General features: G+C 42.7%; 1 protein-coding gene across 1 annotated transcript in view; it reads left to right on the top strand.

Moving 5' to 3' along the window:
• FGFRL1 (fibroblast growth factor receptor like 1) overlaps positions 1–15,490 on the top strand; it is a 128,226-nt gene that overhangs the window by 106,277 nt on the left and 6,459 nt on the right. Inside the window, exon 5 of the mRNA XM_042456809.1 lies at positions 12,960–13,244. Within this exon, the coding sequence (XP_042312743.1) occupies positions 12,960–13,244 (285 nt within the window). The remainder of the gene's footprint in view (positions 1–12,959; positions 13,245–15,490) is intronic.

Here is a 15,490-nt window from a genome sequence, read left to right on the forward strand (position 1 = left end):
GCTTTCCAGGCCGCAGGGAAGTGGCAAAAGGCTGCTTCCCCGCGGCCTGGAAAGGGGTGTCCTTGGGGCTTCATGCCCCATGGACACCTGACAGTGGTGGGGACGAAGAGAAAGGGGCCGCTCAGCCCCTTTCTCATTTGTGTTGCTGGCACAGCCATGTAAAGGCTGCGCCAGCGACACAAACCTGGAAGGAGCTCCGTTTCGGAGCTCCTTCCGGTGCTGCGGAAAGGGCGCCCCAGGCGCCCTCACACGGCACCAGCACGTCACTTCCACGCCACTCTGTTTAGAGGCGGTGCGGTCGTGACGTCTCAATGGTGGCGCCCAGGTAGAATGGGCACCGCCATTTTGTACGTACTAGGTACATACTAGGGTTAGGGCATTCGGAAAGGACGCCCTTTCCTAACCCTAGTACGTATCTAGTACATACTTTTTGCCCATCTGGAATGCACCTATGACCAGGACAATAAGGAGGAAAGCACATAGGTGTGAGTGTCTCCAGGTCATTTACTTTTCCTGAAGAGCTGATTAAAGTCGTGTGCAATCAATACCTGCTGCTCAGAACTGGGAAACAGTATTACCAAATGGATTTACTGCAGCTGGCTTTGCACATGTCTGAGAACTATCACACCAGGTATCCTGCTCGCAGTCTTCAAAAACCAACCTGAGTATGCTGTAGTTGTCCCAAGGGCATGTTTTTGAAACAGAACAGTTCACTGACCTGCCATGCTCAGTGGTCTTTAATGTCTGTGTTTGCTGTTAGTGTTCCCTTAGCAACATTTGATTTAAACAAACACATCAATTTTAAGAGATCCAGCCATGTTATAAATAAAAGCAGCAAGGATTGGTTTGTTGTTACAGGTCTAGAAATGTAAAAATGCTACTGTAAACTAGAAAAACAGCCACAACTTTGTATTTCTAAAAGTTTTCACCTTCCTTTGCCTGAAATGTTGCCTATATGTTATATACACACAGGGACTTAAAAGCTGGTCATGTGATATGCCATGTTAACATTGCATCTTTTTTTAATGGTTTTTTTTTTTTTTTTTGGCTGTCCACAAGCCTAACCTTATAAAATGAACTGAGCTCTTACATCATGTCTGTCATAGCTGCCTAAGCACTTTAACATACCACAATATATCTTTTATTCTTTTTATTTAGGCCCGGTACAGATGGCCGATTAGCGGCATCCTCCAGCAAACTAGGGCTAGATGAGACTGGGCATTTACATGCCCAGCAGCCCTAGTCCCCAAGGACACCACCATCATGGCTTGCTGCCGTCCACACGGGCGGCGCCATGATGATGCATGCGCTGTGCAGCATGCACACATCACTTGCAGGAAGTGGCATCATGACAGCGCCATTTGATGCATATGGTGCCCCAAAAAGAAGTCGTTCTAGGCAGCTTCTTTCTGGCAGTGCATCGTTGCCGTGCCGCTTGGTGGCTGTGGCAACGATGCAGGGCACAGACAGGCGTTACGGAGCTGCCCGTCTGTCGAGCCCCTTAGTTAGGTGGCCTGTTTGGTAGTTATCTCCAGGTTTTGTTACTACTATGTAATCAATAGAGATTGTGTATTCCATCAGGAGAGAACCAGCATGGCATGGTGCTTTGAGTATTGGACTATGACTCTGGAAACCAGGGATCAATTCCCAGGATGGCCAAGAGACCCACTGGATGACCTTGGGCAACTCACATGCTCTCAGCCTAAAGGGGAGGTGTTGGCAAACCTCCTCTGAACAAATCCTGACAAGAAAACCCCAGGATAGGGTCGCCATAAGTTGGAATTGCTTGAAGGCACACAACGACAACAACAGTTCCATCAGAATGGGTTCTAGCTGGTCTTCCAGCCACGTTGGCGCATATGAATTAATAACATTTCCTTAGGACTTTCACATTCCATCCTGTTGACATTGTGTCAGAATTTGGCATCTTAGTCTCTGTTATGTGATTTTACAAATGGGGCCCCAAATTAGGTATGTTTGAACCCCTGCCTAGAGGTCTTCGATACAAAGAACAGTTTTTCACCTAATTCCTCTGCTGTGGGACATGCACCAACACAGGAGAACAAAGATGGCTGAGATTTTCACACAATCACAACAGTGTCACCCAGGAGTCTATCTCTTTACATCTAATGGAACTCTAGCTAACAGGAGGACTCATGTGCAAGAGGGAAGTTTCAGCAGAATGCACAAAAACTCTTTAGAAAAATACTTTAGAAGTAAACTCCCTCCCCCAATACACATCAGAACAATGTAACATAAAACATTGTCCAAGTGGGAAAGACAACAGTACCACCACCACCAACAAAAAATAACATGGGATGGGAAATGGAATGCAATGGGGTGTGCGGCAATGGAGGAAGGAAGAAGATACCCATAGCTATTAAAATGATAAAATAAATAATCTTATTTCTAAATAAGTCAGTTCCTGGTTTACACTGAGCGGCTATACTTGCCATGTTTCCAGGGACAGAAATAAGAATTACCCATAGAAACCAGAGAAGAAATAAAAGGTTTTCATATTGCTGGGATTGACCTTATGTCTACTGCCACCTTTTCAAAAAAATGGAGGGGAAAAAACACCGAACATCCCAGTGGGACAGTTCAGTGGCTATGGCTGGAGATAACAGAAACATTGGGTGGTAGAAATGGAATATAGTGACTAAAGGTCCAAACAGAAGCATCCCACACTGCAACATTTTGTTAGGGGACGTGTGTTCTGCTCCTTTTGAGCTGGTTTTGAGCCACATTAGGCGGCCACAGCCTAGCCCTGAGGCAGCTCCTGGAGTGGCTGGAAGCCGCCTCCTTCTGCCCATCTGTTTCGAGCCTATGTTGAACTGTTTCCTTCTAACACATTCTGCTGTTAATTTCTCATTTTCTTAGAAACTTCAGTGTATGCTCCCTCTACTGACATCTATTTTTCCAAACCTGTACATACAGCACAATTTTACACTACATAAACGCCCTGTCTGTATTTACAAAGCAAACTCCTGAAGACTTGTAAGGGAACACTTGAGCAAAGAGCATGACACACACAGATGCTTTTGTACAGGGGTCCCTGAGCTCTTGATTGAATTAGCAAGCTTCAACAGATGATACAGATTTGGAAGCCCGCATTTACAAAAGGAGAAGGAGGGGGGGGGACTCAATTTCTTTGCACTTAATTCCCCACCCCATTCCTTTTTCTCTCTCCTTCCCTCTACCTTTGTACCTTTGTTGAATTTGGCCTATTTCTTCCCACTTCCTTTCTCATCCCCATCTCTCTCTTTCTCTCATTCAGTCTCTCTTTCTCTCTCTCTCCTCTCTTTTGAGAGAGACATTTCACAACTGTTTCAGAGGAGATCTGATTTCAGTATACAGTATCACACAGAGGAATCGAGAGCCTCTGTGGAGGGGATTTTAATCACTTTGCCTGTTTCAAAGAGAAGAAAGAAAGAAAGAAAGCAGGACTAGAAGTTTTGCTTTACCTTCTAACTGTTGTCTCTTACTGAGATGAGACTGGACTAAACTAAATTCCTGGGACAAAAATGAGGAGCAAGGAAAAGTAAAAGTGTGTGATTGAAGCTGTTCTTGAGCTGATTAAAGGAGACTAAAACCCTATAGAATATTATTATGGAGCAAAGGAAGCCTGGAAATAAAATTAAACTGATTTCTGCATTTATGCTAAGAGTAAAACTTTTTGGTTTTCCTCAGAACTTTCTTGTATATCTCCTCTGGGGGATGATAGCATATTCACACATGGAACTTTGTGAGGCAGGGCAAGCTGAGAGAAAGTGACGGGGAAAGGGGCAAAAGCACCAAAGGGACTGGTCAAAACTGTGATGGGATTTCAGCCCAGGTTTCCCCCACTAAAATCCAAGACTATATCTGTTCTGTAGACTGCATTGTGTTCTAGCAATCAGAAAGTGCATTCTGTGGGGGACATCTTGGTAGCAGCACAGAACAAGGTAGCTAAGTTTGCTTGTCCCAGATTTATTTGTTCCCATTATTATGAAAATGGCATAGACAAAATGTAGCTTTAAGGCTACATATAGTCTGCAAGGCTAGTTTTGTGAGGAGGCAGGTTAAAAGCTTGAATACGGCACATGTTAAAACAATTAAAAATACTAAAAAAGAAAAAAAAGATTTAATGCTCACCAGGTTGGTAACTGAGAAGAGAAGAGGTAAGTATACAAGGACACCTGGGGCAGAGACCTGTCTTTGTGTGTGTGTGTGTGTGTGTGTGTGGCAGAGAGAAAGAGAGACCAACCAATTCCCCTAAATAGTTTAGGCTGTTTTTCATTTGAGTCAATGTCTGAATAGGACTGTTGTGAGGAAACAATGCTTCCCCAAACTCCTTTGGCATTAAATCATTTTGTTAAAATATCATTGAGCCCATTTTGTCCAGTACTGTAGGGCAGCATGGTTGGGAGTTCCATTCTGGATCCTTTCACAGCCTAGGCCCTTTCATGGCAAATCCCATTGGTTCAATGAGCATATTCAAAACAGGTCCTTCACATCTGAACCTGGAAAAGAAAGGTTACTACAAACCTGTATGTTGAGATTTGACTGAGATCTTAACAAGAAGCAAACTCAGAAAGATGCATCTCTCCTCCCCTAACTGAATCTGGGAAGATTCATTGGCAGGAAATAGTGTTTGGCTGCCTGTTTTGGCCCAAGCAGTCTTCTGCAAAAAGTTTATCAACACAGTAGTAAGTGTGTCAAATGGTGTGAAGTTCCTCAGTATCCCTGTTCATGCATTATGCAGTCCTGTTGAAGAAGCATGTCAAAAAGGGACTGTGCTAAGCCTGCTCTGTCTCTATTTCCAGCTCTCCTCATGAGGAGAGTGATGAGGCTGAATGGGGGAGCTTTCCCTGCATGTGGACATTTTCCACAACTGTGAACAACACATTTTTCCCCCAACATCCTCAGTCATGTGGAGATCCCTGTGTGTAGAGGAAGTTCTCCTGTTCAGAGGCGTGGATCTCTGTGTGAGGAGAATAATGGAACTAGAGACAGAGGATAGGGATTCCTTATGTGCAGATTCAGCTCACCTAGATCATGAATGAATAGGGAATAAAGTGGAGCTTCCAACTGAGATGTTGGTTTGATAAACTGAGAAGAAAATGATTTTGTAGGCTGGGAGTGAAGTGCAATTCCTTGCAATTCTACCATCTCAAAGACTTTTAAATTGTTGACTTTTAAGTAGTTTTCTAAGAGTATTGTAAGGCTGGGATCTTTACTTCCCTATTTCAGAGCACCCAAGAGACATTATCTATGTCTCTGTGTTTCTTTGTCTTTCTCTCCTCCCCCAGTAACCACATGTCTTAATAGCCATGCTGGCAAACTGTATGTCAAAGCACTGCTCAGTTGTAACAAATTCCCTTAGAGTGTGATTGTTTTTGCTGCTAGGCATGCCTCCCCTTTCAGGGAGATGAACTGGGAAATACCTACACATTTACACACCAATCCCTACAGAATGAGCTAGGATATCACACTTGTTACTCCAGCTGTCTGCTAGGTCGTTGGATGCTGGAGTCACTCCCGTTCATTAAGTTACACATGAAAGCCTCTGAGCAGAGAGCAAAGCATTTCTGTGCTGCATAAGAAAAGTTTGAAATAAAATATCTTGATGTGGCCAAGATCCAGAATGTCAGAGTGGGGTGGAGAAAAACCACTTGCTGCTGCTTGGGCTAAAAATGTTCCTCGAGGTACAGTGTACATGAGAGAGATGCTTGAGCTGGATTCTCCCACTGAATGTATCTGAAACATGAGGTCAGTGTGTGAGAATAGATGGGAAGGCTGGTCAGGAGGGGAATAGGGGTGAGGTATGAGGAAAAGTCTGTTCTCTGAAACCTGCTTGCATAGTGAGAGTTACATGTATCCTTTTCCGTTTCCATGTTGTGTGTTGGAAAGGGGCAGCAGCCACACACAACTGAAAGAACTAAGAGTGAAGGAGGAATGGTTGTAACGAGGACATCAGTCATGGTCTCTCTCTAGGCCATCCCCTGAGTATGGGCCCAGTGCGTGTATCCAGCTTCTCAATGCAACTGCCCTGTGCAGCATAAATGAACACTTCATGGGATGTGAATTCTCTGTCCTTCCCATTCCTATATAGATGTCCGTGCTCACACACACAAGCACACACACATTGTGTTATTCCAGCATTGGTTATTTAATTATTCATTCTTAGCTTTTCAGCTCTGGAACATGCAGTTTTAATGTTTGTTTGTTTGTTTGTTTATTTATTTATTTTGTATGCTGCCTTTCTCCCAGAAGGGAACCAAAGTGGCTCACAGGTAAAATTACAATAAAATTTAAAACAGTTAAAATAATAATTTAAAAAAGCATAAAATTACAAAAGTTAAAAGGCACGACTAAGACACCCATACCCTATAAAAACCGCTCTGGTATAATTATATATTAAACGCCTGCTTAAATAAAAGCATCTTAGCTTGCCAATGAAAGGAAGGGAGGGAGGAGATAGTCTAGTATCCTGTGGAAGGGGGCAGCCATCTAGAAGACTCTCTCTCGTGTCCTCACCAAGTGAGCCTGCAGTGGCGGTAGGACCAAGAGAAAGCTTTCCCTCTGAAGATCTTAGGCTCTGGCAGGTTCATATGAGGAGATACAGTTCTTCAAATAATCTGGACCAAAGTCATATAGGCCCAGTCCAGACGGACGGGAAAGGACGTCCTTGTCACGTGCAAGGGGTGGCGCTTCTGGATGCCCCTCACCCCTCGCACGTGACAAGGGCATCAAAATAGCAGTGCCCTGTACAGACGGGCGCCGCCATTATGACATGCCGGACGCATAGTGTCCACACATTGTGGCACCATTACGATGTTGCGACTGTGCCATTGGCACACTGCGACGTAATGGCGTCACAAGAAGAGCCTGCTTTTCTAAGGTTCTTTTTGGTCCACTGGGAAGCAGTCTGGACCAAAACTAGGTGTTGGGAAACTGCCCTTTTTGGATGGTCTATCCCATGCCATAGGGCTTTATAGCTTATAACCAGCACTTTTAATTATGCCTGGAAACAAACCGGTAACCAGTGATGCTGTTTCAACAAGGGACTTATATACTCTCTGTAACTGATCCTCGTCAGCATTCTAGCCACATCATTGTGGACCCTCTGAGGTTTCCAAACAGTTTCTAAAGGCAACCCCACATAGAGTGTGTTACCATAGTCCAAACAAGATGTAATCAAGGCATGTATCACTGTAGCCAGATCAGATGTTTCAAGAAATGGTTGCAGCTGGCGTTCTAGTTTTAGCTGTGCAAATGCACTCCTGGCCACTGTTGAGACCTGGGCATCCAGTCTCAGAGCTGAGTCCAGGAGAACACCCAGCACAGGTCTGCCTTACGACTGACCAGGGGCATCTCTGTCTTATCTGGATTAAGTTTCAATTTGTTTTCCCTTATCCAGTCCATTATTGACAGCAGATATTGGTTCAGTACAGCTTCCTTAGAATCAGATGGAATGGAGAGACAGAGTTGGGTGTCATCAACATACCCAGGGTTCACCCTTCCAAGAAAGACTGGAACACTTCATAACAGTGCCTCCAAGTTCCGTATCAGAGAGGCAGTCCAGAAGGATAGCATGGTTGCTGGTATCAAAAGCTGCTGAATTATCTAGACCTTTCCTGCGAAGGTCATCCACCAAAGTGATCAAAGCTGTGTCTTTCCCATAGCATGTCTGAAGCCAGATTGAAATGGATCTAGATAATCCATCTCATCTAAAAACCCTTGGGGCTGAGAGCCCACCACTCACTCCAGAACTTTACCCACGAATGGAATGTTAAACACTGGCCGATACTTATTCAGAACAGAGGGATCCAGGAAGGCCTTTTTTGATAACAGCTTCACCACAGCCTCCTTTAGGCAGGATGGAAATCTGCCTTGCTGCTATGAAGCATTTGCCACTCCCCTTATCCACTTGGCCAGTTCTCCTCTGGCTGCTTTCAGAAGACAGGAAGGGCAAGGATCCAGTATGCATGTGGTGTGTCTACAGCATCCAAATCAGAGCGGATTCAAGCAGTTTTGTCTGCAAAATGTCTTGCAAATAATTCACAGTGAGCTGTTGAATGATCTTTATTTCCTTGTGGACCAGAGTGTTAAAAGCCCCTGACTACTTGAGACAACTCCGCTGGATGACACTTTGGAGACACTGTGGTGACAAAGAAGTATATTTTTTTCGCTGCCACAATCACCATGACATAGACCTTCCAATGGGCTCTAGCCTATGTTCAGTGGGACTCATTCTGAGTCTTCTGCTCTACTCTATGTCCCATCTGGTTCATCACCGCCACCTCCCTAGTGAACAGTGGGGCTTGTTTGGCTCCACTTCATGGGATGGGACACTTAGGGGCAATCACGTCTATTGCCCTGACCATTTCCCTATTCCAGAAATCACCCAGGGCTTCAAGAAGACCACCTTCCAAGTCAACAGGAAACTCCTGAAGAGCTATCAAGAATCCATCCAGATCCATAAGTCTCCTGGGGTGAGTCTAAGCCCTACCAGGTAGCAATAACAATGGAACTACCAAAACTGGTGGAGAAAGCTGGGAGAAATTGACACACAACCAGCTTGAGCTAGCCAGGTCTCTGTAATACAAGAGCAGGTAGGCATGCTCATCTGGAATCTAGTCCTGGATCAAAGATTTCTTTCCATTCACCGTCCTGACATTGAGCAGCAACATTTTCAGCCCAGGAGCCAAGGCTATCCAGACTATTTGAAATGTGGGACAGCTCTGGAGTAACCAAAACCCTATGGCTCTCCCTTCTACCAGAATAATTATGCTGACTCCCCATGCCATATCTCCCTCTGCCCATTACTGTTGTGGTGGCTGCTCCCTGAGCTACTTCCCCTCCCATGTCCTCCTTGACTTTTCTCTAGCAGCAGCAAGCAACCTCTTTCCTGGGCTTGCAGTTCTTCTTATCAATCTGCCGTGCTCGTTCCTCTCAGTTCCAGTAGGCACCCAGCTTATATCCCTTCCGAAGGGGAACAAGTGTTCCTACCTGGCTCTATAGCCAATAACTGTCTGGGTGCCTGAGTCCTGGTTCTGGCAGGGAGTAGTCCCAAACAGGTAATAGTCAAGTGGATAGGTGGTAGCAACCCTCTTTCCTGGGGTGGTGGGTGTAGCTGTTCTTCCTCTCTTCCCTGTGCTGGCTCCCTCTCCTCCATGCTCTCTTAACAGATCATTAAGCAGAATTCAGATCATTGTAACTTCTCTTGCACTGTTCTCTTTCAAGTAAGGAGGACTCTGACAAGTTCTTACACTTTTGCACTGAGTTTCCTGTAACCCAGACATTTACTTACCTGTAACTGACCAACATATAATATTTATTGACTTTACGATCTATGAATACCACTGGTTGTTGCACATCGAAAGCCACTGAAGACAGGCCAAGGCTTGAAAGAAAGAGTATTTGTTTCAAGGCAAGATATGTGGAATTATCCAAAGGGGGAATTTGGTTGAATTAATTCAATTAATCTAGGACTGGGAGGTGGGTATAACCAAGAAAGAGATCAAGAAAGGCCATATCTGACAATACTTGTCAAGCCTATTGACCACTACTCCTTCTTTTTGGTCCATGATTTGGATTCTTGGCCTGTGGTTTCCAGAGGGGGGGACTTCTGGCAAGGGATGGGTTGCTTCACACTGGTTGGCAGAAATGTTTTTGCCAATAGTCTGAAAAAAAATTGATCAGCTTTAAACTGAGTTATGTGGGGGAGAGCAATAGTCATTTCTCTCTATGAAGAAGCATTAATAATTTCCCTTTCTCAAACTTGCTCTCCCACTGGGCATTAGCATTGCTGTTTAACTTGCCAACATCAGAATGGTTGTGTTATTTATCCATTGGGTCATTGGAGCTAATTATCACAATCTCTATTATTTGCCTTCCATTTCCATCTGACTTTAAAGCTTGCAATTCCTCACCTCTTCTCCCTTGTCCCTGTGTATGTAGATATCTGCCAACTTGATAGAACCAAAGCATAATTTATAGAGTTGCCTCTTGATATATGCGGACTTGCCATCCGTAGATTTAAGTATCTGCGAATGGCAAGCCTGTATTGTTTCCATTGGGAGTGCAGCCACGCAGCTATGCCACCATTACGAACAGCAGGGCTTTTTACCTGCCTCTTGGCTGAGGGTTCACAAAGCCCGAGAAGTTGCTCCTGGCCAGAACACAAAAAGTTAACTTTGGGCCTGCCGGGCTGCCTCCATTCCCCCTCCTCCACATTCTCATCAGCCACTGGTCAGAGGGAGCTATCAATCACTTTTTGAGCCCTCAGCCGAGAGGCCCTGTTGTTCCTAATGGTGGCACAGCCACGTGGCTACACTGCCATTGGGAGCAATGGGACTTGGGCATCCATGAATTTTGGTATCTGCAGGGGGCAAGGAGATCCAGAATGAATCCCTTACAGATACTGAGGGCCAATGTACATTGCCAAAAGATTCCTTATTACATCAGTAACACCATATCTCTGTACTACAACCACCTAATCAGGTGATGATGGACTGCATTCTTGCCCACCACTTCTTCCTGGGAGTTATGCAAAATCCAAAATAACTCTTTGCCTCTCTGGAGGTCAATAGTCCATTTTGATGTTCTTCAGAATATCAAAATTCCTTCCTTTCTGGACTCACTTTCAGAAATACTTCTTGCCCAGAATGTCACAGCTGCCAGACAGAAGTGCCCAGCTTCAGTCACATTTCTGGGTGCTTTGTTCTGATCTCAGAGCAACCAGAAATTGCCATGACAGGTGGGAGAGTGGGGCATATTTTAAACAGCTACCTGACATTGGAATGGAGGGAGGTTTTTTAGTCTTTTATAAGAGGAGTAAGCCGCAGGTTTGGAGCTGAACAGGCTGGACATTGTCCAGTCTGTCCACTCCAGACTCAAAGATTGGGCCCTGTGTCCTCTGGATTCCCCACCAAGAGGATGGGGGAGGCCAGTTTATTTGGCCCATGGAGATAGGGCCATAGACTGACTCAGAATTTATTTTACAGAAAGGTTTAGGGAATCCTGAATTACAATCCCATTACATCATGATATGAACAGCTATCTAGCATCACAATGGAGGGCCCCAGGTAATGTGGGGCAGGGGGAAGGTCAGGGCAGCCCTAGGGCCATGATACTTTGGCCTGCCCCCAGAGTATCCTGACCCATGCTACCTGAGACTTTGGTCCAAAAGACACTGTAGAAATAATCCAGTTCAACACCACTTTAACTGCTCTGGCTCAGTGCTAGGGAATCCTAGGAATGGTAGTTTATTTTGGCACCATTTTCCCTTTTTTGGGGGGGGAAAAAAGGAAAAAAAAAGGGGGGGGGACAAGAAAAGATCAATTATGGAATATTTTATTTTAGCATGATTCAGGGAAAACACGGACAAAAAGCCCCCCCCCCAAATTTTCCATGGGCCTTCACAGACAGCGAAGGCTATATGTCTCACAAAACTACAGTTTCCAGAATACCCTAGCATTAAGCCAGAGCAGTTAAAGCGGTCTCAAACTGGATTATTTCTGCAGTTTGTTTTGTACCTTTGATACTGCAAATATACATCAATTCCTAAACTTAAAAATATGTAATAGTGTAGGTCCCCTGTGCTGGAGTTCATCCTGGTATTCTACCATTTAAGACCGTAACATCTCATGGTTAATTCTTACATATTGTTGTTCCAAGGGTCTTATATTATTCCAGTTTATATTTTTGTTATCAAAGTCTACCTGTTCAGTGTAACTGTTATAATAATACAGTTTCAAAAATTTTACTGGTAATCTTTTCACTGTATTTTATTTATTTTATTTTTATCCTGCCTTTCTCCCAAAATGGGACCCAAGGCGGTGAACATATATCGAAGACAATCTTTTTCATTCTGGGAGTCCCCTTGTTCAGAATGAAATGGAGTACCATTTATTACCATGTTAAAAATGTCTTTAATTTTTACTGGAAATGAGTCAAACAAAACATTAAAATTTAGTTAGAAATGTGTTTAGAGGTAACATGTAGTTTATTTTAGCTTTCTCTGTGTTTGCCTTGTTGGCCAGAAGCTTACACATTTCAATATTTAGAATGCATTCTTATGCATGCTTATGTAAGAATCTTGTTTATTGAAATGGAGCTTATTTCTGAATAAAAATATGTTAGTGTTTTAGCAGTTGAGTTTGAGGGAAATTATTCTGTGGTGCACATAGCATTGGGCATTTCATAGAACACAATCAGACTTATTCTGACATAGAATTGCTCTGTGAATTCTTTGTATACCTTGGCTGCATCCAACCAGTCCGTCACTTTTATTTCCATTTATGTCATCATTTTTAAATAGCCTCACCTATCTAAAGATGTAGACTCCATTTTGCCTTTGTTTACTTTATGTGAACATGTGGGAATGTCAGTTATTTTATTTCCATTGTAGGATATAGACGTGTAGAAACCATTCAAAACAGTATCTTATATATAAATATTTAACTTCAGCCATGTGTTATGTTTTGCATTTTAAAATGGGCTATTTAAATTCACTCTTTTGACCTTATAATGGTAATTGTTTTGTGCCTTCGAGTTATTTCCAACTGATGGTGGCCCTGAGGCAAATTTTTCTTAGCAAGATTTTTTCAGAGGGGTTTTGCCATTGCCTGCCTCTAAGACAAAGAGAGTGTGTTACCCAGTGTTGCCCAATGGGTTTCCATGCCCAAGCAGGGATTTGAACTCTTGTCTCATAGATTTCTACTCCAACATTCAAACCACTGCACATCACAACAGGCTCCCGTAATTGTAGGTACCTGTTCCAAATATAACAAAAGCAATGGTAGAACTTGGAAAGCTGTTTTTATGAAGCATAAAAAGCATCATCTGCCTCATACAACAATGCTTCCTTCACCTGCAGAATATAGTGCCTTATATGGAGACTTGCCTTACTCACTGTGTATCTCTTTTTACTGATTTCCACCACTCACCCTATGTCTTGCTTGTTTTTGCAGCTCGGCCTAGATTTACTCAGCCTGCCAAGATGAGACGGAGAGTGATTGCTCGACCAGTGGGGAGTTCAGTCCGGCTGAAATGTGTTGCTAGTGGGAATCCTCGGCCTGACATCACCTGGCTGAAAGACAGCAAGCTTCTTACCCCACAGGAGATCGGCGAGAATAAGCGGAAGAAATGGACACTGAATTTGAAAAACCTGAAGCCTGAGGATAGTGGGAAATACACTTGCCGGGTCTTCAACAGAATTGGGGAAATCAATGCTACCTACAAAGTCGAAGTAATCCGTAAGTAGTCCACTAAGTTTGAGAATGGATGGAGATTTTTCTTAGGAAGACATCCTGAAGTTCTGCTCCTACATATGCAGATTTAAAAGTGAATTTAGAGAGATTTCAATCTAATGAAGCATAGTACTTGGGATTGGGAAGAGAAATGGGTACAACAGCATACCTCTTACCTCTGCTTACCTTTGTGGTGTAAATATTGTAGTGGGTTCCAGGAAGATGCAGAAAGGTAGTGCATTCAAATGGGTACATTCTAGTGAAACAGGAATATTACAGGCCAGAAATGGAAAGTGAAGCCTATCAGAACATTTCACTTGTATTGGGACAGATCTGGCATGTTTAACAAGTTTGGGTGACTGATTAGAGCAGAGCTGTTTTCTAAATTTGGGGAGAGAAGCTACCCCTCCCAGTTTTGTATAATCTGTAAACTTGATAAGGATTCCTTTCAACCCATCATCTAAATCAATTTAAAAGAAGAAGAAGAAGAAGAGGGACAGCTTTATGACTTGGAGAAAATACATTAAATAAATTATTAGAGGAAGCACTCTATACATTTTGGTTTTAAGAAAAGCATCATAATGGGTTTTGTTAAAATAAAGAGTCCTGTATTATGATAGAAAGTATAAGGGAATGTCTTTTTTAATACTGGAGTTTGCCCAAATTGATGGAATGACTATGTGGAAGAAAAGGACAAGATCTTTCTATAAAATGCAACCCATTTGTGATTTGTTACATTTCAGAATTGTAGTTTCATCTTCAGTAATATGGCTCTAAATATTATTTTTGGACAGAATTTATAAATTTTATACTGAGGTCTTTGTTTTTTAATTATAACTGTCTGCATCATTTCGTAGAAAATGGTGGTGGTGATGATGATGATAGGGCTAGTTGGTAAATATTGTTCTAGAACATCTAGAATATCATCATCTCACAGATGTATCTTCAAAAGCTGGTAATTGTGAGTACATTTTTTCCTAAATAGATAAATGTGGAAAAATATTCTTACTTTTTCATGTTAGTCCATTCAGTAGTGTAGTAAATGCACTGATCTCAAGGCAAGGGAAAAATAATTAGGACTGCTGAAAAGTCAATGAGGAGAAACAGTAAAGAATACTGTTGAATTAAGCAAAAACAGTTGATAAAGGCAGAAAATTGTTCATAGGATTAGATCATATGTATAGCATCGTTGCCCTTCTCTTACATATTTAATTCTTGTATGTCTGTGCATCACCTTTTATCTCTTGATTTCCTATGTTGTTGCATGCCTTCAAATCGTTTCCGACGTATGGTGACCCTAAAGCAATTCTATTATGGAGTTTTCTTGGCAAGATTTGTCCACAGAAGATTTACCTTTGCCTTACTCTGAAGCTGAGAGAGTGTAACATGCCCAGGGCCACCCAGTGGGTTTCCATGTTTGAGTAGGGATTCAAACCCTGGTCTCAGAGTTGTAGTCCAATACTCAAACTGATATACCATTCTGGTTCTCTTCCTTTCACTACTGAATCAAAATCTTCAATTTCTGACATGGCTATATATCACCTTAAATGTTGCACTGCCTATAGGCTGCAAGAGGGAAAGGTTGATACCTTTGTAAAAGAACAAATTATTGCCTGTTTCTTTCCAACAGTAAGATTCACCTGAAGTTGCATGTTACAGTCACTGCTTCAGAAAACCATTGTAAAACACTACCTTATGTGGGCATAGCATTACCATACATGTGCAATGAATTGTCTGTCCCAGTATCACAGGTGCATCACATATGTAGTGGACACTCCAGGTCATGTCCACTGTAATGTGTAGCATCACTCTCAGTGATTTAATAGACCTGATGTGTATCCTGTTATTATTTTTAGCATAGGTTTGATATGGAAATTAGTTTTGGTATGGAAATTCCCACATTTGAAGGCAATAATATGCTCAATGATAACTCCTTGTTTTTCTCTGTAAAAATGTGGATGAAAAGCACATGTGGAAGGATTCTGTTTATAGATTATACAAACCTGCTGGACATCTGGGACTGATAAAGATGCAGCTGCGTAAAAGCAGTAAAAACATGTGTTTACATTAAAACCAGGAGCAGAGACAGGAAAATGAATCAAGCCTCATCTCAATGTCAGATGCAGTATTTTCACTTCATCAGAACCAGGCAGTTTTCTGTTCCCATTTATCTTGGTTTTTATCAAGAAAATGATGTATATATCCTTTGTTTTCATTAGCTTTTGTGAACTAAGTATAAAGAATTGCCAGAC

This window comes from Sceloporus undulatus, chromosome 3 (assembly GCF_019175285.1).
Source record: "Sceloporus undulatus isolate JIND9_A2432 ecotype Alabama chromosome 3, SceUnd_v1.1, whole genome shotgun sequence".
Classification (NCBI taxonomy): Eukaryota; Metazoa; Chordata; class Lepidosauria; order Squamata; family Phrynosomatidae; genus Sceloporus; species Sceloporus undulatus.